The 24,610-nt window shown below is 48.4% G+C and overlaps 1 protein-coding gene across 2 annotated transcripts; it reads right to left on the bottom strand.

Annotated features, from left to right (window-relative positions):
* Positions 1-4,645: 4,645 nt before the first annotated feature.
* UBAC1 (UBA domain containing 1) lies at positions 4,646-22,817 on the bottom strand. Of its 2 annotated transcripts, none has more exons than XM_032130707.1 (10): positions 22,412-22,817; positions 18,470-18,590; positions 18,158-18,231; positions 17,302-17,409; positions 16,606-16,708; positions 15,844-15,952; positions 14,482-14,713; positions 13,207-13,293; positions 12,378-12,516; positions 4,646-10,078 (listed from the first exon to the last, which is right to left on the bottom strand). In XM_032130707.1, exons 1-10 carry the CDS (start codon positions 22,547-22,549, stop codon positions 9,963-9,965), a joined length of 1,227 nt encoding a protein of 408 aa, XP_031986598.1. In that variant the 5' UTR covers positions 22,550-22,817; the 3' UTR covers positions 4,646-9,962. The 2 variants fall into 2 exon arrangements, with proteins under 2 accessions (XP_031986598.1, XP_031986597.1); XM_032130706.1 differs by having other exon boundaries at positions 16,606-16,723.
* Between the last annotated feature and the right edge of the window lie 1,793 nt (positions 22,818-24,610).

The raw sequence follows: 24,610 nt of genomic DNA on the forward strand, positions 1-24,610 counted from the left end.
AACTGCCGGCTGACTCACGCTGCTTCCGAGTGACATCAGAGATGCGGAGGAGGGGGCCGGGGGCTGCGGGGCGATGCTGGGAGCAGATATTCCCGCTTTGGTTTTGGCTAAAGCTGGAAGGTTTAGTGTGGGGAAAGCTTTCAGATGCAGCCCCGCAAGGCAGTGCCACGCCGGGATCTTGGCTTTTATTTGCAGGAGTCAGGAGTGGGGAAGAGGCTGGAGCCCATCAGCTGCCCAGTGCTGGTGGCATGGAGAGACTGGGACAGAGCCAGAGGGACAGATGAGATTCCGCTCCCCCATACTGCTCTTGGACTTCAGTTCTGTTCAAAAAAATCCCAGATTAAGGAAATCAGTTGAGAAATTACTTACTTTGGCTTCCCTTGGTACCAGGGGTGTGAACGGGGGGAGGTCTCCTTAAGGGGAATGCGCTGGGCTCCTCATCATCAGGCACATTTCTCCTGCACATCCTCCCTCTGGAACACTGCCCTGCAGTGCCCAGCACTTGTGTCCGGCATGGTGGGAGCTGAAAAGGGATCTTGCTTGGCAACCAGTCAGGAGCAGGGAGGAATGTTTGCTGGGCACACACACAGAGGGGTCAGGACCAGCACAAACGAATGCTCCACATACAGACATTTTTCAGAGGGATTTGGCAGCACATTTTCTCAGAGCTGGGCCGTGCAGGGCTTCCTCACGCGCCATCTGGTAGCCACAGCCAGGAGCACTGATGCTCCATCCCCTCCACTCACAGGCTCCGTTAGATCGAGCCTGATGAGACAGAACAAAGTATTTTTAGTGGGATGAGAGTCCTGCACGAGGCTCTGCACTGAGCAAGAGCGGTGCCAGGTCAGCCAGCGATGCAGCATCTCCAAAAAATAAACTTTTATCAACCCTCCATGGGAGCAGGCCCAGGGGCATCACAGACCCAGGCAACACTCCCCACCAGACCCCCTCCCAGGGGCTCCTGGGCATCCCTCCTTCCATGAGGCTGGGATTAGGGAACCCTACACTTGGGGCTTTTATTTTTAGCCCAGCAAACTATAAATACAGCCCACAGTAACCCACGGGAATCTGAGCGAGTGCTCAGCCCGGGAAGTGACGGCACCAGGGAAGCCCATGGCTGCCTGCAGCCGAAGCTGCACCACCAGGGCTCCAATGGGAAAGGCTCTGTCCTACTTCCAGACACCTGGGCTGGATGGAAATACTTCAAACCACTTACAAATAGGGCTGCACCAGGCACGGTGCTGCTGCAGTGGGGAGAGGGGGCTGGCAGGAGGAGTGGGCTGCTGCCTCTCAGACAGGAAAGGGGAGAGGAGGGATGGGGAAGGTTCACTGGAGGCCAGAGCACAGACTTCAGGGGGGATTGTGCATTTTTTCTTTTTTTGGTGAATGTTCCCATGTGGGAGCAGGGGAGGAAGGTGCTCGTCTGTGAGAAGGCAGGAGTATGGGGGTACAGGAAGAGAGCACCCCGTGATTCATCCCAGGCAGCCTGGCAACCAGCTCCTGTGTAGGGGAAAACACAGATGGAACAGGGATGCTGCAACACCGATCCAACAGCATGGGAACAGCCAGCTGGTGTCCTTTTAAGGATGATTTTGAAGGTCTGAACTATTCTTTCCCTTGCACACTTCATGGAGGAGCTGTGTGGGGCTTGTGGTGGTCCAGCAGCCCACAGTGCCTGGATCACCCCAACTGAGGCCATGGGGACAGAGTGAAAAACCCAATCCCACGTGCCAAGAAATCCAGAGAGTTGTTCCAAACCCCTCTCCAGCCCTTGCACAGCAGGAAGGGGTCGAGGTTGTGCATGGCTGGAGGCAGCAGGGTCAGCACAGCCCCGGGGCTTCACTATTCCAAGGGTTGTGCTGCACAGCCCCGTCAAGGAGGAGCTCAATAAATAATTCAACCAAACTTGAGGTGCGTGGGAGCTGCTGCAGGTCTGGGGCTCCCGGGCACAGATTCCCTGTGGAGCAGCCCTCCCTCAGAGGAAAAATAGAGGTTCACTGCTACATAAATGTGGTTTATGCCCAAGCTACAGCTCATAAAAGCCAAGAAACCACATCATGCATAAGCCTGGCAAGTCTGCCATGAATAATTCAGTCTCGGGGTGCAGCAGCAGCCACACACCTGCACAGCCCCGAGAGGCTCCAGCAGCCCTCACCAGGGATTAGGAGTGAAGCCTCTGGAGCCACTGCTCACATTGTGCACCCAGAGCCCTGGCTGGAACCAGCTCCTGCTCCACACACTGCTTCCTAGAGTGGGAGAGCTCGTTATGCAACTGCTGATGGATCGCTAACCAAACCTGTTGGGAGAGCTGGGACTCTTCCCTACGGCACTGGGAAAGCTGCACTGCTGCATCCCGGGGTGCAGGGCGGGTGCAGGATCTCACCATGCGGGGTTTGCATCCCACCTGCAGCCCACAGCTGGATGTGCTGCTGGAGCCCAGCACCCAGAGCCACCAGCAACCCCCTGGCACCACAGCTCTGAACTCAGGCCTTTTATTTGGGCACCAGTTCCTCAGCCCAAATAAAAGCCATCTGAAATCACACCCCTGGCTTAGAGAGCTGGTCACCTCTCCAGGTTTATTTCGGTCCAGTGGGGACTGGTCCAGCACATCTCGAGTTACTGGTGTCCCTCCCCCAGCTCCACCAGTGCCTGGATTCCTGGTGACACTGGATCCGCAGGGCTCGGGCTGTGTCCCAGCTCGGGTCACGCTCACTGGCACTCGGACCAAGTCCACACACGTACACTGCAGCCCTGCCCTCTTTCCAGCCATCTCCCAGGACCAACATCCAGCTCAATTCCTGCATTTGAAGTGAAAGCTTTTGAATTACAAGAGAAAATAATTTCTCCCTTAATTCTATTCCAAACCCAATTTCCTTCTACCAAACCATCCTCAGTAGCTTCCAGAGCTGCTGCTTCCTTTGGCCAATTCCTCTTCTAATAACGTCAATTATAAAAAAAGGCATGATCAAGCAGAGAGGACATGACAGGATTGTCACCAAGGGGATGGCAGCCTGGTCTGAGCTCACTGGGCTGTCAGGGCACAGGAGTTCCCAGGGGAAGCATCTGCTGCTTCCATCTGTTTCACAGGATCACAGAATGGGTTCGGTTGGAAGGGGCCTTACAGACCATCTTGTTCCACTCCCTGCCACCAGACCAGGTTGCTCCAAATCCTGTCCAACCTGGCCTTGAACACTTCCAAGGATGGGGCAGCCACAGCTTCTCTGGGCCGTCGCTGGAAGCCTCTCCAGGAGGAGATTCAGAGGAGCTGATGGGTAATTGTACAATATTCTGCTCCTCTTTCAGGGGCAGTGTGACCATGACCACCAATCCACGGGAGAAGAGTGAGCACAGGGAAGGAGAAAACCCAACCCAACCGCTGGCATGGCACCGGCAAACCCATGGAGGGGCTGGGAATGGCTCCTGCCACACCACTGTGCTGTCAGCAATGTCTCACCCTGCCAACACCAAGCTGCTCTTCCACAGCCAAGTGCAACCTGTGCTTCCCTTCCCTGCCCTTCGTGACAGATTTGGGCCTTGCTGGAGGTGGCTCCTGGGCTGGAGCTGCTCCTCACCCCTGCTGGAGCACCCCGGGACGCGTCCCTGTGCCGAGAGCGCGCCGGGAGCTGCCAAACACACACCAATTGCAGCCCATCCTGTCACTCACACAGCAGCACTTCTGCATTTTCAAGGTGTGGATTTCTGCCCAGACCTGCTGTACCAGTTCAGGTGCAGAAGTGTCATTATCTAATGATACATCCCAAGCTGCTTTAAGGTAATTTTTTTTGTTTTAATTTTACATTAGTGGAGAGCTGGACCTTTGAATTGTCCTGCTGCTGAGCTGTGCATTACAGCAAATCTGAGTTAGGGCCTGCATTTAACACCACCACATTTACCAACGCGATCTGAGCAAGCAGCATTTTGATGTCTCATACTCTAATCCTCCATCTCTCATGGGACACAATGAAAATGCCTCTCAACTCCTCAGCAGTTGCTGTAACTGCTAAATAAACAGGCTGCTGGCAGGTTCCTTGCCCTGAACATGAAAGAAAATGCTAATGAGTTAACCCAACTGAACCAAAAAACCCCCAACTGAACCCTACAGATTCTCTCTCCTTCAGAGAAACAACCTCACACATTTACACCATCATCAGCTGCCTCCAGGGCACCCACAGAGGGGGCCAAAGCTTGGAAGTGCTTCCCAGATCCCCAGCAGCAGCGCTGGCACCGACAGCCAGATGGGAATTTTGGTTACGTCACGTGCAAGTTGCTGCATCCCACCAGCTGCTGCTTGCTGGGGCTGTTTTCCTTAATGAGGGTTCCCTTGATGGGAAAGAAAAGACTTCAATTTGTCAGTCAACAACTGTCAAGATAAATCCCTCTTCAGTGGCATCGGAACATCCCAGGGGATCACCAGATCGTGTTTCACAAAGCCCTTGCATGAATCTCCCCAAGTGCAAAATAGAGAAATAACTTCCAGGTGCAAAACCAGCTGCTGAACCAGGATTTCCTGCACAAACTCTGTGACCAGCTCTCAAAACACCCCACTTTCTGAGAAACAACTCCAGCAACCTGCAGGTACAAGGAACACTGAAAAATGGGGATCCATAAACCTTTGCTGCTCCTGCAAATGATGGTTCCGAACACCTTGTAATAAATCAAAAAACTTTATTTTGAAGATATATTATAAATGTACAGCACACACAACATCAGTGTCTGGGGTGATGTGTGAGCAGGTTTAAAGCCTCAGCATTCATTCCAGCCCCGGCCGTGGGCTCCACATCTCCACACACACAAGATTCCAGCCTGAACAGGTCTGGCTTTGCCAACACCTCCCTAACTTCCAGGAATATATTTCAGAACACAACAGCAACTGCTTAAAATGATCACAAATTAGCAGCATTCCTTGCTCTTGGCCTGGAGGCCTTCTGCAGGGAGCAAATCCTGCTGGTTTTCCTGCTCAGGGAGAGGTCAGCGACCCACGCAAGCGTGGCCAGAATGAATCCCGAATTCCACAGGCTCAGGGACGTCTGCCCTAGTTTAAGCTTCAGAAAGTAATGTTACACCTTAGGAAGAGCTGTGCATGCCACACACCGGCGTCAGAGCCAGATCAAAGTTATCCTATGCGGTACCTAATTGTTGTATACACAGGTGAAATGAAAAAATGTGAAGTCAGTACCTTGCAATGTAATTTTACTGGTGCTGCCTCGTGGGAAGTGCTGGGTAGCAAATCACATTCGTGTACAGTTCATTAAGCCATGATAAAAATATGCAAATTAAAAATCTCTACAGGCCTCTGTTACCTGCTGCAACAGAGACACTTGGGTTTGTGGGGCTTCGTTTAAAACATGATCCAATTTCCTCCCTCTCCCCAGAGCACGATATAAAACTATACCCAAATTCAGTAAGAATTTAATGCATTTACATTTACTGAAGTTCACATGCTGCAAACAGGATCTGCATTGAAGATCTTCAAATCTAGGGCAAGAGGTCCTTAAAAAACCCCTTTTGCTACACCTGGATTCGGGGATGGAGGTGAGAACATTCACGTGGACATAAGATCCCATGCAGGGAGGCGGGGATTGCCCCACACTGCCCTGCCACAGCCAGCACAAATCCTTCTGAGGAGGAACTGTCCCAGAGAGGGGGATACAGGCAGGACCTCCAGCCCCAAAGCTCCAGGACTCTCAGTCGGATGGAAATACCAGCTGGAAGTGCCGCTGTTCTGTTCGTTAATAAAAATGGTATTTATTATTAAAAGTAGAAAACCAGGGTGGTTACTTTGGATGAAACACTGGCTATCCTGTGCACAACTTTGGGAAAATTGCCACTGGAGCAGAGATCACAGCAACCTGTGCCTCTCCCACAGGCAATGTTTGCTGACAGTGTCGCTATACATTCGTTTGGTGCGATGCTTATTTCAACACCTTCCAAAATACATTAAAAGATCCTCAGCCCACGGATCACAATGCCTAAAAAAAGTAATTGTAACAGTCCTAACTAAAAAGGATTTCAATAACCACTAAAGAGTTGCTTGGATATGAAAATCAATCTCTGAAATGCAAGTTTGGTTCCAGGAGAGGAGGAAAGAAAGGAGGGTCAAGGTTTTTGGGACAGGTCTGTAACAGGGGCTGCCAAGAAGAAGCCACGAGCTGGAGGTCTTGGAACTCGTGCAGGAGAGAACCTCACACCTTCCCAGAGGAGGAATGCCCTGATGGCTGCTTTGGGAACCATGCAAGTCAATTTTCCAGCTGCATGGAGAACACAAAACGTCCTGGAAATGGTGCAAAGCCCGGCGAGCCCTGACGCAGCCGGGTGATCCCGTGTGACCATTTCCAAGGAGGGATGCAGCAATCCTAAAGGAAGACTCAATGTCACTGCTCACCAGAAGAGGAGGAATGGCAGATTCTTTGGGCTGGACCAGGGAGAGAGGTTCAGCAGGAGAGTTACACTAGCTCAGGCTCACAGGTCAAGATAATCAAGGTCCAAGCTGTAAAGTAGCCACTGGCCTTTTTCCCAAACACATCCCTTTAAATGCATCCCCCTAAAAAGAGAGTATAAATACGAAGCCCTGAGAACAAACTTCCATATAGTACATTTCCATTAAAAATATCAGTGTTTTGATGACACAGTTTTAAGTTAGATACATTTAAATAAATAGCTGGCTACTTGCAAGAGGCCTGCAACATCAAAAGGTATGAGATTGTCTGGCTACCAACGGGGCAAAGAGCAGGAACTGTAAGAATCACACTGTTAGTCACCTACCACCCCATCCCTTTCCTGCTCCATCTCACAGGCTTCCAAATATTCCCTTGACCATGGTAAGAGAAAATTAACTCTGACATGTCTCTGCTAGTTTGAACTTGAGCACCCGAGGTGCAAGCACAAGTAAATCCTCACTGCTGTGAGCAGTTCTTCCTCACAAAACCTGCTGGTTTTACTGAACAAAAATCTGTCCCATGTGTCCAGGGATCTCTCACTGGTCCTCAGAGCAGATCCCCCAGGGAACAGGACAGTTCCTCACCAGGCAAAGCCATACACGTTCCTTGTGCCTGGTGGCTGCACATTCCAACTCCTGAGTGGTGACATTTCAGTTTTTGTAGGTTGTCTAAAAACTGGGCCAATCTGTGCCTTTTCCAGCACAATGGACTCAACTCCCCTCTGCATTTTCAGGGATAAAGCAGCAATCCCACCCCTGGGGTGATGGGACACAGCCCCTGGTGTAATTCACACCCCAGCACCACAGATGTCTTGATCAATCCCTTCAACCTCAGGGTAGTTTTTGGTGGGTTTAAATCAACTCCTGGGCCTTGCTGCAAACACCACACTTCCTAAATTCTGGTCTCCTGCAGCTTTTGGCAACGGCAAACTTCAGTTCTCACAAGCCAAGCAGGGCTCTGCTCAAGCCATCCCAAACAACACATGAGCTGTGGAAGTGTTGAGCTCTGGAACAACAAAATCCAGAAATAACTACATCTCCTCAAGCCTCCCAGCATCCTAAAGATGCAGAATTCCTTTATCCCTACGGTCTCCTTACTGCTGCTGCTGAACCTGGGCATTCTCACCTTCTATTACATAGGAATAATTTGTTTTGCTGCTGCTTTCCCCTGCACTTTATAACCAGTTCAGTGGCACTGAGGGGTCCTGGCATTCCAAGGGAGGCAGCTCTGAGCACTTTTATCCCTCTGAGCTCCACAGCCACTCCACCATCCACTCCTGAAATCAAACCCAGCATTTCCCAAGCCCTTACCTTCTTTAAAGGGCCACAACTGCACCAAAGGATCTGTTTGCTAAGTCTGAACCTCTCCTTATCCATTCAGAAGCCAAAAAACCTCCCACCAAACTACAGGGTAGTTTTTTCCAACTTTGCCTTCTAAAAACACTCATTAAAAGGAACATTAACCAGAATCCTGACTGTAGAGAAGGACATTTATCTCTGACATTAAGAACTTCAAGTAAAAGAGTCTTCTGGTATTATTATAAGCAAAAAGCTTCAGGAGTAAGCAAGAAAAATGGGTAAAATAATCAAAATCTTTCATAAGACCACAACATTCAGTCACAGCTACTCATGAGGAGCTGTGCTGAGCTCACTGGAGTGCAGGATCAGGCTCCTGGCTTTAGTTACAGGACAAGGTTATAATTTCATGTCATGTTGTCAGTCTATTCTTAGCAAGAGCCCACAAAAATGGTTTTACTGTCCAATTTGAACAGAAGAAGCATCTCTATAAAGCTTGGAATTTCTAAATGTAGAAGTAAATATTTCAGCAGTCATCAACTGTAAAGCTTAATATGAAATTACAAAATAAAATTTTAAAAAAGAATCCTGGGATAGTAAGACAAGATAAAATCTCAGGCTGCTTTGATTTCCCCACCCTTCATATTAATTATGAGAAATTGGCAACTTCAGTGCCTCAGCTGCATAACAGCACAGAGCAGATGCCAAGTTCAGGCCAAAACTTGTTGTAGGGTTTCAGATTGCATCTTGCTGCATTTTTGTTTAAAAAAACTCCAACTGCACATAAATCCCTCCCACACCTAAAGAGGTGACTTGCAGAGCTGCTCAGGATCTCCCTGTTTGACAGGACACCTTTGTGCTGGTTAAAGACAGGGCCTCCACCTGGTTTCTCTGCAAGATTTGCCTCTTCTGCCTTTCCTGCAGGGCTGTGAAGCACAGGGCATGGCAGGGATGATGACAGATGTCAATCACATCACATTATTTTCACTGAGTTGAAAATAACCCCCTTTTTTTAGCAGACTGCTAAAAAAGTAACACCTGCAGAGCCCAGTCATAAACACCAGCTGGATATTCACAGTGAGTTCTGTTCTTAATAGCTCAGAAATCCTCTCTGAAATCTCAAGCCAGTCTTCTGGCAAAATAGGAAAGACCCAACCTGACAGTCTTGGTATGACCATGATAAAAATAAGGATGAAGAAAACCCACTTCTAACTCAAAGATAGCAATTTCAAGCGTGCTTTAAATACCTTAAACAAGATAAAAACCTGTGTGGTTCTGCTGCTTTACAGATCACCAGCAACCCCCTCCCCATGCAATTCAGCTGCTTTTTTTTGTAAACAGAATAAAACCCCCACGAGCCCCTTTCCAAAAGCGTGCACATAAAAATGGGAAAAAAACCACTGTGTGAACATATCCCTCCTTGCAATGGGATATGGCAGAGTTATGAGCTTAGGAATTGCAGCCACTCGGGAATTCAAGTCTTGATGTGGTGAATTCTGTGGTGAAAGAGATCCTGCACCTGTATGGTACCTGACAGAGAACCTCCTGCAAGTACAACTCCTGTGGGACTGCAACAACACTAATGCAGCAAATAAATAGGAAAAAGTAATGTTATTTATTAGAATTCCGTCTCTGAATGATTCTGCTTAAATTAGAAAGCCAGATAAACAAGCTTGGATAGAAATGTGCTTGCTCTCCCAAGATTTGGGTTTTTAAAAAACATTTCCTAAGAATCAATTTTTTTTTTTTTAAAAAAAAGCAGTTTTGCAATTGGATAAGAGCCATAAATTAATACTGTATGGAGATGATTTATATCCTATGCTAGTGGTCAGTGACCTTTTGTAAACACCAGCCAGATCCTAGCAAAACTGGCCAGAAAACTGTCACAGGCCTTTTGAACGAGCAATAGTTCTTTCCAACAATCAGATTCTTAAGCGTTTTCACAAAACCTTTTTCCTATTTTTTTTATATATATATACTTTATTTTAAACCTAATACCTGAAAACATAAACAAGTCCTCAAACCTCTTCCACTAACACTAAATCCACAAGGCAACTGACTCCTGTTGGCCGTAACTACGAAAGCTCTCGTGACAGAGACCCCTCCAGCCAGGATCTCCCCCCTTCCCTCCCTTCCATCCACCCCCTCCCAACCATCCAGGCACCCTCCCGTGGAGGTGGAGGGGGAGTGAGGGGCAGGGGGAAGTGGCACAGTGCACTGGCAGTTCCCTCTACGTGCGATTCAGCGTCTGGAAGATTCGGGAGATCTGTAACATCACCGGCCCCGTTTCGGGATCGTTCATCCACTGAGTGCTGTTCAAGGGGTTTTCAAGCATATCCTCGAAGGCTGCCAAGAAACAGGGATTGCAACAATTAGTCCTTCAATGTTTGGGAGGTTTCAGCAGCAGGACAGTGAGAAATAGCTACAGCTCAAAGGCAGTGCCCAGAAATGTGGGAATCCACGTGTGTTCAAGGGTTCCCAGCCTCGGATGATGCCACAGGCTTTGTGCTTTCCTCAGCATTAAATTCACTGCACACAGTGATTAAATACTCAGCCTGGATTATGGGCCAGCCCATGAAACCTCAAGGACATGGGGTTGAAAAGGTAAAGCCTTAACAAACGTGTCCTAGCCTCAGTCTCCAGGATCATGAAATCCACCCATCCATTCCTGAATGCTCTCCTGCAGCTCCACTCCTCTGATCAAAGCTTTTTCCACATCCCAGCCTGGATTTCTTGCACCAGTATCCTTTTCTTCCTTCATACTTAACCAAGACAGTTCATGGAAAGCACAGTCACCCCGTGCCTGTTCCCTGTGCTGCCCTTTGCCTGCTCCATGGCTCCTCTGGAGAGGAAATCAAGACAGCAGAAGCAGCAGCAGATGTGCCAAAGGCTGCACAGAGTCAGCACAAGTGTAGCCCCTTAAGCCTCCAAATCTCAGCACTTTTATCTCTTCATAGAGGCCCCTGGAGCCACCAGGGAAGCAGCACCTTGTTCCTCCTTCCTGGTGTCTGGAGAGTAGGGGATGTCAGAGAGGCAGAAGGGGAAAGGTTGGGTGTGCTGAAAAACGACCTCAATTTCTGAACAGGGAAAGTGGTCCAAATATTTAATTAATATTCTTTCTGTCTTTACAAGAAGCTTTGCTGCTTGTTTGCTTTTTTTTGTTGTTTTATTTCATCTAGTTTTGACTCTTCTACTCATGCTGAAGGAACCAGACAGGCACTGCAAGAGCCAAGCTGCAAATCTGGCAGAGGAATGGGCCAGGCACTGATTTAAGCCCTTTGAGCTGGGCTCCTGGACATTTGAAGCCAGTCATCACAGAATGGGACAAAAAAAGCAGCTGCACAGTCACCAAAATGTCAGTGTTGTAAGAGCCTGGTCCAAGGTCAGCACTAATTTTCCCAGGAGTGTCAGTGCACAAAGCTCAAGTGCCATTAGTGGGAGCTGGAAGTGCCCAGCACCTCTGAAAGGCTCCTTATTAATACCTCGCTCAAGGTCATGCAACTTGCCTCCAGGAAAGCCCAAAATAAAATCCAGATCTCCCCTTTCAGCACTTGAACTACTTTCTTTTATGCAGACTCACAAGCTTAAAACTAAAGATTTATAGATATTCTGTAAGGAACTCATCAAATGCAAAACCTCATTATTAAAACCTGTGACATAAGCAATTTGCAGATGTATCATTAGGAATATATTCTCTGATGTTCATCCGAGCTCCACAAGCTCCTATAATGGCATTTCATTTTCTATTTATATTCTGAGCTGCAGTGTGGAACCCCTGTTGGAAATGAAGAGACCATTTGTTCAGAAATCAAGAGTGGGAAGGTTCTGCTCTTGAATTATTTAAAGGCTTGCAAACTCTCCTAATTACATTTAAAGTGGTATTTTTAAAGGTCCTCTTGAATAAGCTGTGCACACAGCCTTTATTTAAAAGCATTGCTTCAAGTAAGTTTTGAAGCCAAAGATTAAATGCAAAACGTTTTATCTACATGACAGAGCCAGTCATTGTTCTGTGTTGTCGAAAAGAGCAATTCCTCAGGGATGTGAGGCTCTGTGAGGCTCCTCAGCTGGGTACACACTGTACCCACAGCCTTTCTGACCATGAGCACACAGACTTTACCACAGAGCTGAAACCCAAGCAAGGGGAAGGGTGTTTTCCCATTTTATCTCCATTTTGATAGGCAAAGCCTTAGCTCAGCCTTCTTGTTTGGACACTTTTCCACAAGTTCCCTTCTGTCTCAGTGAGCAGGCCTCACGCACAGGGAGCTGCACAGCAGGAGACTGCCTTGTTTTTTCTGTGAAATAATCAGAGTTCTAGACAGACATTCCTGATTTTTCCCCTCGTGGCCAAAGGGAGCACACAAAAGGTCTCCTAAATCCACAAAAGCATTGCAGCCAGCAGCTATTAAAGTTCTGAGTTCAGCAAGTGTAATCCTGGGGAATTAGAATCATTTCTGGGACAGCCCCAAGGCCTGCTCTGGGTTCAGCTGAGCTGCAGGATGAAGCAAACTAACAGCAGAGCTGCTGCAAGTGAGGAAAAGGCTCCAGAGCTGCCCCTATCCCCCAAAGGGGGCTGTCACCACCCAGCTTCTCCTTTGACTTCCTGGCAAATCCACATCTGTGCAGCAGGAACCCGCACAGGACTTACCTAGTAGAGTTTTAGGGTTGGTGAGCCCTAATTGTACCACTGGGTTTTCTAAGATGGCTTGGAAGAGAGGGCTGTTGGTGTCAATACCCTTATCTAAGTCCTCTGGAGAAGGTTTTCTGTCTCCCAGCAGCCACTCACACTGAAAGAAATCATCAGGCACATCAGATGTCATTAGAACCAAAGTGTCTCTACTCAAATTGCTAATGTGGCATTTTAAAAATACTTCTCCCTCTCCCAGTTAAAGCCTGAGCTGTACATTTCCTTTCACACACTCATTTGTACCATCCAGCCCAATATCCTCTCTCCAACAGCAGCCAGCACTGGATACTGAAGAGAGGATTCCCTGGCTGTCAGCTGTGTCCACAAAATTTTCCTTAACATACAGCAGGGGACTAATCAATCTTGGAAAAACTTCCTGTTTTCTGATTCCAAAAACGGTGGAAGCATTGCTGCCAAATGCTAATTTACACACTGCATGGTTTGACTGTATCCTGGATCATCTATTCCTGTCCTATACCAGATATTCTTGGGAATACCTTTTCCTTTCTCATGATAGCACAATCTCTTTTGCAGACTGTGGTGAGGGAGTTTCTCAACAGCTTTTCGAAAACCCAGCCTCAACCTCACAGACCCTGAACTCCTCTGAGGAGCCCAAACCCTTTCTATTCCAGCTGTGTATCCAATCTGAAAGAGGCACAGAATTTGTGCTCCTGAATCTCCAGTAAGGGCCGACTTCATGGCAGATCAAAACATGATCCAGTTCAAGGATGAAAGCATCAGTGGGACAGACCCTTGGAGCAGCAAGGAGCGGGAAGGACGCTGTACTCACGGCTGCATTTTGCTGGTTGTTGTTCACTCTGAGTGCATCCACCACTTCCTTTTCATCAAATCCCATCTCCATCAGGGCAATGACAGCCTAGAGCAGAATCCCACAGCTAAATGTTACACTTAGAACAGAAATGAGAGCAATTATATCCCAGAGCAATACGTGGGGTAAAACCCCTCATAGTTTCTGTTTGCAGAGCACTCAGCAATTTTATTGACAAAGTTTTCAAATATTCTATATCAAAAGTGTCTTTATCATGGAAGAAGAATAAATCTTGGGAGTGAAGGTGGTTCCTATCCTCAACACCGGAAGCTGAATGCAAGGCAAAGAGCAAGTATAGTTGGGGTAGAAAAGAGAAGGAAAACGAGGAAAAACACCTCATTTGGGAACTCTCCTGTCACAAAGCTCTTATTCACATCTCACTGGCAGATCAACCCTGATGTGCATTTGTGGTTCTATTCACCCCATCTAATTTCACTTCCCAGGCTTATTACACTGCTGGTGAGTGTGATGTATTCAGACAAACACACCCAGATATTAGTATGAGAATGTTTCATTGTTTAGAAATCGCACCCAGGCCATCAAATGCATTTGCAGCTCTTAACCCAAATCTCAGAACAGCCAGCTGTAAACCCAAGGTGCCAGATGTCGCAGAGCCCCTCCTGGTGTGTTCCCATTGGGAGAACAACACATTCCCACTGCAGATCCAAAAAAAAGGCAACTTCTGTGTTCACTGCAAGACTTCAATCTGCTGGTGGTACTCATCCTTGTTCCCTAAAACAATAATGTTCTTCTGTCATTTCCACAGAATCATGGAATGGTTTGGCTTGGAAGGGACCTTAGAGATCGTCCAGTTCCAACTCCCTGCCAGGAGCAGGGACACTTTCCACTAGTCCAGGTTTTTCTGAGCCCCATCCAGCCTTTTCTAGAGCCAGAGGATCTGCTCCTGTCCTGCCACCCTTCCCTCCCAGGCTGCAGTGAAAACAACAATGCCAGGGGTCTGGAGCTCACTTCAGTCCTCTCCGAGTTTCCAGGTGCAGAAGTAACAGTGCCAGTCATGGAGATCCTGCTATCCCAGACAGCAATGCATTCCTGAGGCAATATCCCTGAATTTAAACACTCCCTGAACACCTCCACTGAAATACTGCCAAGCCAGCCCAATATCCATCTACCCACAGGTCCCATTTCACTTATTAACTAAACCTTTATTTGGATTTCATGGTGCCCACAAAATCCCTCCCAATGCCATCAGTTCCACAGGGGATAAGCAGCACCTACCCGTGGGTCTGGACGAAACTCTCTTTTCCTCCGGATCTTCTTGAATATTTCCGTCAGCTCATCCTTGGCCTCTTCCCCGCCCTCCTCCGAGCTGGGGCCTGCAGCTGCCTCAGCAGAGGAGGCAGCACCTTCAGCTGGGGCTTCTGCAGGAGTCTGACCTGGCAGAGGAGCATCCACAGAAGGGTCATCAGCGTGTTCTATCAACCACTCCATGGCCTGGGTCACCGACATGCTGGAAAACGCAGGAACACCGGGATGAGATACTCAGATGTGACAGCTCCACATACATTCATTTATTCCCATGGTGGATGCACCTGCAGGTTAATTAGTACCTGAAAACTCATAAATAAAGTTTTGGAGCTAATGTCAGAGCACCTTGATTCTCTGGGCATCCACAATCTTCTCTGAAGCTGCGAAAAGAGAGGATCCAAGTCCAACTTGGACCTGCAACCCAGATTTTAGAAGGCATTTCTGAGGCAGTCACCTCACTCTCTGCAGCATCTGCTTTGTTTCCCAAAGAAGCAGTGGCTGTTTGAAATTGTGGACAGAACTGCCAACATAGCACGTTCCTAATTTACACTGGAACCACATCTCAGGTGTCAACAGCTCTGTTCCTGAGGGAGAGGCAGCAGAACACCTTGGTGTGCCAGCATCACTTGCTGTGCAGTGTAACTGCTCCAGCAAAAGGATCCTCAGAGCTCCCAACACCTCTTCCCAACAGGTAGAAAGGGAAAAGCACAGATAACAATAGTGCAATGAATGTGTAATTCCATGGGACACACAGGAATTGTTACATGTTCATGGAAGGGAAAGCCTTTGCCTATTTGGCTTTTCTGTTACCACATGAAAGCTGCAGGACAAGAGGGGAGAAAGTCTTCCTGCAATACTGGAAAAGTGTCACTGGAATATGCTGTGGACTCTATCACCAACATTTTTCCAGAATGGCCTAACAAACCCCTCTGAGGAGAGAGGCAGTACAGCTGGCTGTTCTTGGGGCATGAGAAGAACGATGTAACCTCCTGTTTTCCTGCACTTGTTCTCTGGACTTCACAGTATTCTTGGAATTTTTAAAGATCAGCACAAAGTATATTTCTACAGCTGAAAGGCCAGGGTGGATGGGCTAAGTTTGCCTTTTCCTCTGTAAAATCTGACTTTAAAAGCTGAAGACCCACAGACCTTGCAGAGCACATCCAGCACCGATCCCCCTTCCCTGTGCCACCTGCACTCTGCCTGAGGCAGCACTTCTTGGAGTTAATACTTTCTCCAACCTCCATTTAGGTGACCCATATAAGGAAACAAAAAAGATGCAAAATTGTGTTAAAGCACAAGCAGTAGGGGCCAGGCAGGTGCTGGAACACTCACTGGTTCAGCCGGAGGGCTTTGACAGCTCTGCTCTCTGGGAAGCCCATCTCGGTGAGCTGGCGCAGCGCGATCTCGTCCACCCTGTCCTCCTCATCCTCATCCAGCATGGCTGCACACACACAAACAAAACAGTGCTCAGATTCACTCCAGGCTCATACAAACCCCTGTGTCAATGGAATGGCATGTGTTAACTTCATCCCCCATTCTCTCTCCCATCCCTCCTTTTGTTTCTGCCCCCAGTTTGCCACCTCATCATGTAATTTGCTGCACTCAGCTCGCTCTGGCTCAGATTGATTCTTCCAGGACAAAGACTTTGCCCAGATGTGTTCAAGATCTCAAACAAAAGGCCACAAACTCTCACGTGACCATGGGATTTCCACACAATTAAATATATGAGATTCACTGAAGATCTGTTAATCATTTCTCTAGAAATTAAGTTGGATCTGGCCGTAGCAGATCTCAAGGATGAGCATTTCCCACCAACCCGATCAAGAGCCAGAGTTTCTCCTCATTTTACTACCTCCTTCTGCATTTTCAACTATTCTTTACCAGACCCACTAATAATTTTTAAATGGAACTTCTCACCCATCCCAAAGGGACCTTTTATGTCCATGACTTTCATCCACAAGGTGAAAATTTTGCCACAAAGTTTTCAGCAGCTTTGCTGCCACATCAGTGTCTGAACTTCACTCTGAGCCCACTCCTATGCTCCAGAAACAAATTCCCAGGATTGAATTAGCAACTCTAAAGATATGTTCATACCATTTGCCTTCTTAAATAGTTCAACTGCATCTGGGTTCAGTGCTAGCAATTTCTGTGCAACTTCTATGAGAGACACTAAAATCTTCCGGAGCTCTGTCTGGAACTGCAAGAAAGGAAACTGTCAAAACATTTAGACAGGAAGTTACCAGCCATCAGTGAATCTTAATGTATCTATTGTTAGTAACACAGCAGCAGCCTGGCCCTCTGTACACAAGGTTGCTTTATTAGGGCTTTATTTTCATTGTTTAGTCTCTCAGGAGGTCTGGGACCTTCCTGTGAAGCGTTACATAGAAGCAAAAGCTCCTGGGCAGAAAGGTCTTTTTATTTCTACCACACCCAGCAGCAGTCAAGGAAGGGAAAAAACCCACTGCAACCCCCTGAACTATTTAAGACTGAAGAAATAAACCCCCCCAACTTCACATCTGCCACAAATCCTGAATGTGCTCTGAGGCTTTTCCAAGCACAAACAAAACATTTAAAATCATAGTTTAGGGCAGTATTTTATTCTCACTAAACAGCATAAGCTGTGTCTAAACCTTAAGCTATTTAATGTACATTACAGACACCTGAATTTCTCTTATAACGAAAACAGAACTGCATTCACAGGTAAGAGAAAAGCTTCTATAAATAAATATATATATATATATAAGCCTGTTTGGGTATTGGTGTGTGGGTTCAAATAGATGCAGTACTTACATCCCTCATGTTGTGGTGGGTCACGGTGCGGTCCACGCTGCGGGCGGGCAGGTTGGCAGTGGCTTTGAGGATGGCATCCTTGTCAGGAGCCTTCTGCTCCTGCTTCCTCTGCAGGGAAGGGAACAGGAGCAGGTTTCATAACCCATTAGCCACAGGACAAAGAACACAGCAGAGAGTTTCACATTCCTCCTCAAGACACCAAGCAGTGCTCTGTCACTTGTAATGCCATGGATTAACAGCTCCAGGAGCATCCTGCAATTACAGGACTGAACTGGGCCTGTTGGGCTGCCCCACTCTCAGTCCTTACACCCAAACATGCAGGGGGAATTCCAGCATAAAGAGGGACAGTGATGTATCCCAGAGAACTGGGAGGCCTCTGAGTTTATGTGATACATCAACTGCAGTACCACTGGTGCATAAACACCATCCTGACCTCAGGAACAATTCCAATAAAACAAAGTAAAACAGTAAGGGGCAACATTTCAGGGTTAGAGGGTGACAAGTCACACAGAGCTAAAGGCAGAAGACAACCTGGCAGCAAGCCAACATATTTCTTTGGGTTTTCAAACAAACCAAGGCACTTGCTGAACTGTATTTTAATTATTAGACATTTGTTCAAAGATGAAATCTATAACATTTCCACAGAGTGTATCTGTGTGTCTTATTTTAAGGCAGATGTCCTCAGAACAACAGTTAAAAACGTAAAATCAGCTTCCTCTACGTTGGGAAAAAAATAGGAAGTAATTCCTCTGGAATTTAACTGGCAGCATCTGCCTCTCCAAGGAGAGTACATCACAGTAACCCTTCCACATAACAACGATAAAGCAGAAGTTAATCAGAAGTGTCTTGGACTCACCTTCTCCTCTGCCACCACATCTGCCATCTTGGGCAGCAGCGCCGGTGCGCGCTTCTTGATCAGCAGCAACACATCTGCGAGAGAAGGACACTGCCACAGGTTAGAGAGCCTGGGAGAGCAGCTGCTCTGAGACACCCCACAAACTCAACTGCTCCTGGAGGTGAATTCTGTGTTAGCTCCACTGTGGCATTTATTTAGCTTCCTATGTCAAAGCAGAGAGTAAATCTTTAAAATGTTACTGTTTGGAATTTGCCAAATGAAACCCAACCTCCTGCTTCCAGGCTGACAGAATTCAAACCCAGACAATCTCACCTCTGTCCTGAATGTTTTCCTCCAACACTGTTTTTGTGTCTGTCAGCACCTTCTCAGAAGTAGCATGGATCAGCTTATGATGTGTCACAGTTTTGGGATCCTCCAAGCTCCCAGGAACACACTGCAGGAGACAATAAATACTGCAGATCACAAAACACAAACTTGGCACTCAGGATTCTCCACATACAAACTGTGCATCATTTCCTGGCTTCTCAACAGCTTAAGCCAGAGGTCAGTGCACATAAAGCGTTTTATTCAAGAAAATTATGTTTGATTTGTGCCTGTGTGAGTGGATTTGTGCTTTCTCAGGACACCTCTCTCACACTAAATGCTGGGAGCCTTGGAGATTTGGAGCAAAGCAAGGATGCTCCAGGACCCACTGCTACATTAATTCTGCAGCAAATCACTCGGGTCCCTCACTCTTGGTGAGCAGCAATTGGTATCACAAAGTAAAAATGCAAATCTGCCAAGAGCAGCAGGGTTTTGCAGGAGGGGAGGCTGTAATGTTGCCGTATGTTCTCATTTGGAGTGTCCAAACAGGACTCCCTGCTTCACCTAGCAATTATTATTTACTCTCAGAGTAAACAAGCCGCTGCCAGCAGTGATTTTGGTTTATCTGACCTTAAACTGGGCAGTTTCTGCACATTGTTTCAAGCTGAAATCAAGAGATTTGGCTGCTGGAGCCCTAACCTGGGTTCCTGCTGAAAAGGCTGAACCAAAGTTCTGCTCACAGCTCTTCTTCCCAACCATAAATAATCAGAATACAATGGAAATTTTTTTTGTGCTCATTCCTTTATTGCAACTCTAAATTGCATGTCAATTAATTCACTAGGAAATCAGTTCAAATCCTAAAAAAAGAGTGCTCACACAGGCCTTGAGCTGCCTCCTCCTCACACCAGAGTGGCTCCAGATGCACAGTGAGAGATTTCAGGAACATTATTACATCAGTGCATCTAGAGGCTTCCAATTTGTTTGAGTGCAAGAAGAAATCAAAGTGCTTGCAATTCCAGAAAGGCAAAATTAGAAATAACAACCTACCAAACCCCAGAAATTGCTGCTGCTGTTCCCACCACAAAACAGGACACTTAATACTGACCTCGCCTGCTCTGCTCACAGCAAACAGCTTTTAACAACACTTCTAAATGTTTCTACCAAGCCACTTCCACTAGTCCATATCTGCACAAGAGAATGTTCCTCCTTCATGCAACAGAGCCATTCCCAGAAATCCCACTGAAATCCCTAATATTGATGGAGCATTTAGTGCTGTTCATCACCACCTTTCCTGCTGACTGCAGCTGATGGAAAGCTCAGCTCCCTGCTGTTTTTCCAAACAAAACACACTTGTTTCCAACACGGATTCCAGTCCCTCACCTGAACCTGTGCTCGGTTCTGACGCCTCACTGAGACTGAGGTGAGAACATCTGAGTCCTGCTTTGTCTAACAGGAGCCTCTCAGGAATCCTCCAGCTCATGAAGTGCTGAACCAGGGCCAAAGACTCCATTAACAGCTGGGAGAACCTCCTGTAATGGATCTGATCAGGTGCCCAAAATGCCTGGGTACGTCAGTGGAACATCTCTGCAAACAAGCTCAGAATATTCCTGTTACAGATCCTGAGAGTAAGAGAAGCTGAAAAGGGCAGCTGGGAGGTGTGTTTGGGGTGGGACACACAGACCTATTACCCTATTTTTCCCCAGCACACATGAAGGAGTGTGTGAGGACAATCACATAATAAATGTGGGCAGTAATTAATCATAAAACTAATAAGGTAAAAGTTTAAGCAAAAAAATTAAAGTTCTGTGGACACCAATTCTTATTTCCTGTTCTTCCAACCACTTCATTAACAACTGCAGAGAATAGTAGGGCAGATAGGAGCACTACATACACCAAAGAGGCTGCTGAGCGAAACATCTGGCTTATCTGTACATTTTAACATGCCCTGGAAATAGAGAAAACACCTGACCAGCAGTGCCTTTACTCACTCTCACCTTTTCTTTTTAATTCTGGAGTTCCCAGCAGGCTACTCTGCCTGGCAGGTGACAAACATTTGCCACTGGTGATGCCAAGCACCTCTTGCAAAGCTTGGAATCCTGGTAAACCACAAGGCTTTGTTTGTTTTTAACTATGAAATAGCTTGGGTGTTTTGTTTTTTTTTTTTCTGCTTTTAATAACAGGAACATTTGAAAATAGCCCTGACACTCCCTCCTATTAAACTTGGGTGGCTTAAACCATCTGTTTAAACAAATGATGTTACAGGTAAAGAGGCAAACCAGTGGGAAGGGTTTATTTCTTTAACAAAAGACCCCAAAATATCAAATTTAGGGGGAATAAAGACATCAAGAATGGCACTTCAGAGACCAGCCAGCATTTGAATATTATGGAAGGAAAAGTGACCACTTTTTCAGTTCCAACCTGTTACAAACATCTCCCTTTGCTTCCTGAGAGAATGATTTCAAAGATGTTCAGGAACACAATCATCAGTCTCTTAGAAGAGGTGGCTGCATCAATTATCTCAAGGGGTTATCATGATTCAGGCCATGATCAGGAGCCATGATTTTTCCAGGTCTATTTTTCCCCTCCATACAACTATCTGTTATTCATTATGGTTATGGAAATCCACCTCAGGAGCACAAAGCAGCAGAGAACGAAATCAAATGTCACTCTGAGTTATCAATTGTCTCTAAACCCGCTCTCTGTCCGTGCAAAGCCATCCCCTCTTGTCCTGGCACTCCATCCCTTGTTATATAATCTCTCTCCCTGTTTCCTGTCAGCTCCCTTCAGGCACTGGAAGGCCACCTGGGCACCTTTATTTCACCCAGGAAATAAAACCTTTAACCCTTCAAATGTGAGTTAAGCGGTTACCAACTACAGGCATCTTCTCCTATTGCGCTGGTTTTATGGGAAAAAAAGTCTTTGCAAGACTATAAAGACAAACCCTCCTCACCATTAAATGTGATTTAGTGATCTGTGCTCCCACAGGGAGGAGTTGAGGCTCCAGCTTTTGCCAGCTCCACAGTTCCACGTCCCTCAGGAAGAAATGCAGCAGGTCAGGAGTGCAGCTGCCAGGTCAGGCTGTGCTGGCCCCAGACTCCTGGCCACGGGTCACCACGCTGCTGTTGTCAATCAGGACAGCAAAACCCAGCTGTGGCAGAGCTTCCAAACTCAAACCTGAAACCACTGGGTCTGACACTGACACACCAGAGAGCCTGTGCTCCCCTGCTCTGCTTCCACAGCCTGTGCCTCTGCTTTGGACACGTTTTCCCCTGCACACAGTGAGAAGTGATTGACCCTTTGGCCACTTGCATCAAGACCTTATTGTTTTAAGCACGACGAGAGCATTAGGAGAGCTTTTATCTCCCCCAGAAAACACCTCCGTTGTTCCCGTGCCAGCACAGGGTGAGGCTGCACTAAGATTTTAACAAAACAGGTCATTTCTCCTCCACGGTTCCTACCTTCCCTCTTTGTTCAGGCACAGAAACAAACCAGGCTGTGATCCAACGCACACCCACCAGCTCCCACAGCACGGGCAGGAGCTGGTGATCTCTGACACCGCTGCAGAACACACGCCAAACTCCCTAACCAAATGTCACAAAGCCATTTCCGCCCAAATCCTCCTTTCCCAACACACTAAACTCGCCGTTTTCTTTCCGTAGGGAAACTCTCACGGCGTTTTCTTTCCGTATGGAACAGTTTCACGTAATTCGGGGTGGGGAAAGCAGACACAGCAAACCAGGACACAAAGCCACCTGTTTACCTCAGCTAATGTTATTTTTTTCTCTTTTTAAAGACATTTACAGGGCGTTGGAAAAATCAGTTTTCCTCACGGGACAGTTTCCTTTCCCCTGGACTGTTAAATCCGGTCGTTCTCCCGATCCCCGGTTTCCAGCCCCGCAGATCTCCGGGCGCTCTCGGTGGCCCAGCCCGGCCCCGGTGCCCGCTCCTTACGTGCTTCAGGCACCGCTCCTTGAGCTTCTCCACCGTGGTGTCCTCGGGCACCTCCTCCAGCCACTCGGCGCCCTCCATGGTGCACACATGGAGCCTCAGCACCTTCCCCGCAAAGATCTTCTCCTCCTGCACGAACATCGCCCCCGGTCCCGGTCCCGCCGCTCCGCCCCCGCCGCCGCCTCACCAGGCCCCGGGCAGCGCCGCGCGCTCCCGCCCGCCCATGAAGGTGACCCCGCCCGGCCCGGGAGAGCGACGGCCCGGCCCGGGCGGCGCGGGGAGCACGGCGGTGGCTGTGCCCGGCCCGGCCCTGCCCGGTGTCACCGCCGGTGTCACCGCCCGGGCCCCGCCGTCCCTCCGGGGACACGGCGGCGCTCCCGCCGCGACCGGAAACGGAAATGCTGGGCACCGCGGCGCATGCAGGGAGATGTAGTTCTACCGCGGCGGGCTCCTCCGGAAGTGAAGGCGAAGGAACACCCCTTCACGCCCGCCCCTGGGAGGGCAGTTAGGGTTTTCAATCTTTAATAAACCTTTAATAAACCTTACATAAACGATTAATGACACTTAATGACGTTTAATGACGTTTAAGACCGTTTATCAACGGCTCCTCTGCGCCGCAGTTAATACGGAGCTGCCCCGCTCCATTGTGGGATCGCGGTCTCTCCCCGCCCCGGTGCGCGCTGGGACTGCGGCGCTGCCCGGTGCATGCCGGGAGTTGTAGTTCCGTCCCTCGGGGCTCGGGCAGTCCTTGAGGCAGCCCGGGCACGGCTGGGGGGTCGCGGACACTCCGGGAACACCGGGAGGCACCGGGAGGCACCGGGGCGATGCTGCTGTCCCGAGCGGAGCGGGATGGAGCGGCCGGGGGCAGCGGGCATTCCCCCTCCGGCCGTTGGAGGGGGCCCGCGGGCTGCCGGTTCCCGGCCCGCTGCCGTTCTTCACCGTGGGACTCAATTCCCAGCCCATAGGGGTTATTTGTTTTTATCTTAGATTATTAAAATTTTTACGTCTTGTTCAAACCGTGTTGTTTCCAACTGCTCGGGCCCGAGCTGCGCCAATCACTTGGGTTCGGGTTTAGTAAGCGTTGCAAAGTTTTTGCGAGTTTAAAGTACGTATTTATTTAAATTAAAGCGAGAGATTCGCTCAAGAAGTGGCTCTCCTGTTTTCCAGCTGCAGAGGTTGAAAGTGTGGGTTTCTTGCGGAGGCATTTTGGGGCTCTGACAGCCCCAAAACACATCTGTCCCAGTTGTGTTGGACAGGAATTCTGCGGGATTGGGGCCACAGGAAACACCAGGATCTGTCTGTGCCCGTCAACAACAACAAAAACCCCTCCGTAATCCACTGCAAAGCGCTGGCCACGCTCGCTCTGCACACCCCGTATGCTCTGAATTGCTTTCCTGCTCCTTCCCGCAGCCTGACACGCTGCGGGGTTTTTTAGTGTTAAATACGCCATTAAAAGGGGCTTGAAATGAGAAAAGGGCGCTGCAGCTGCTGGGTTTTATGGATTTATTAAATGGAGCTGTTCTTGTTCAGAAAAGAAGAGGAATCGGTGGGATGTCCATCCCTGAGAGCGAGCCCCGCAATGCCCGTGTTGCAGTTGGTTGAACGGCAGCTGAAGCTCTGTGGAAGAAATAAATCCTGGTGGAATCAGGCCCAGAGACAACAAAGGCGATAAAGGGTTGTGTGAGGGGGAGCTGAGAACTTTGGAGAGCCAAAACTCGATCCTACCAGAAATCAGAGTTAATCTGGGGCTGCCGAACGCTGTTGCACGAAGCCCCAACCCCAGGCTGCAGCTCTGCGGGTCTTTGCCCTTGCTCCACGCTGCACCAGAAGCTCCCAAACGGGACATTTCCTATCCCGTTTTCCAGCATGCCGAGGAATCCCATCCCTCTCTGCTGTGCCGAGCTCAGCCAGCAGCCCCAGAGCCCACGAGAGGGAGCAAATTCCTGCTCAGCAAACTCCTGGCCAGCAGCAGCTCCCTCTGGGAATAACCACGCGAGCTTCCCTCCCAAAAAGGCGGCCCTGGAGCCCGGGGGTGCTCCCGGGGCTGGCACGGAGGGACCCCAAGTCCTTGTGAAAGGCCGAGCACCAGCTCCCCGGCCACCAAATCCACCCCGAGAACTCATCTTTCCTGCTGATCCCGGTGGTTTTGCTCCCTGCAACTTTTCCCTGCTCCACGGAGGGAGCTGAAGTCTGGGACTCACT

The sequence above is a fragment of the Corvus moneduloides genome, chromosome 21, assembly GCF_009650955.1.
Source record: "Corvus moneduloides isolate bCorMon1 chromosome 21, bCorMon1.pri, whole genome shotgun sequence".
NCBI lineage: Eukaryota > Metazoa > Chordata > Aves > Passeriformes > Corvidae > Corvus > Corvus moneduloides.

What these genes read in the sequence shown, in the direction of transcription:
- UBAC1 (XM_032130706.1), bottom strand. Translation starts at nt 22,549, where the DNA reads ATGTTCGTGCAGGAGGAGAAGATCTTTGCGGGGAAGGTGCTGAGGCTC. An exon ending in ATGTGGTGGCAGAGGAGAAG is followed by an intron (nt 17,410 to 18,157) that starts GTGAGTCCAAGA and finishes CCTTCCCTGCAG; the next exon opens with AGGAAGCAGGAGCAGAAGGC. An exon ending in AGTTTCGTCCAGACCCACGG is followed by an intron (nt 13,294 to 14,481) that starts GTAGGTGCTGCT and finishes ATTCTGCTCTAG; the next exon opens with GCTGTCATTGCCCTGATGGA.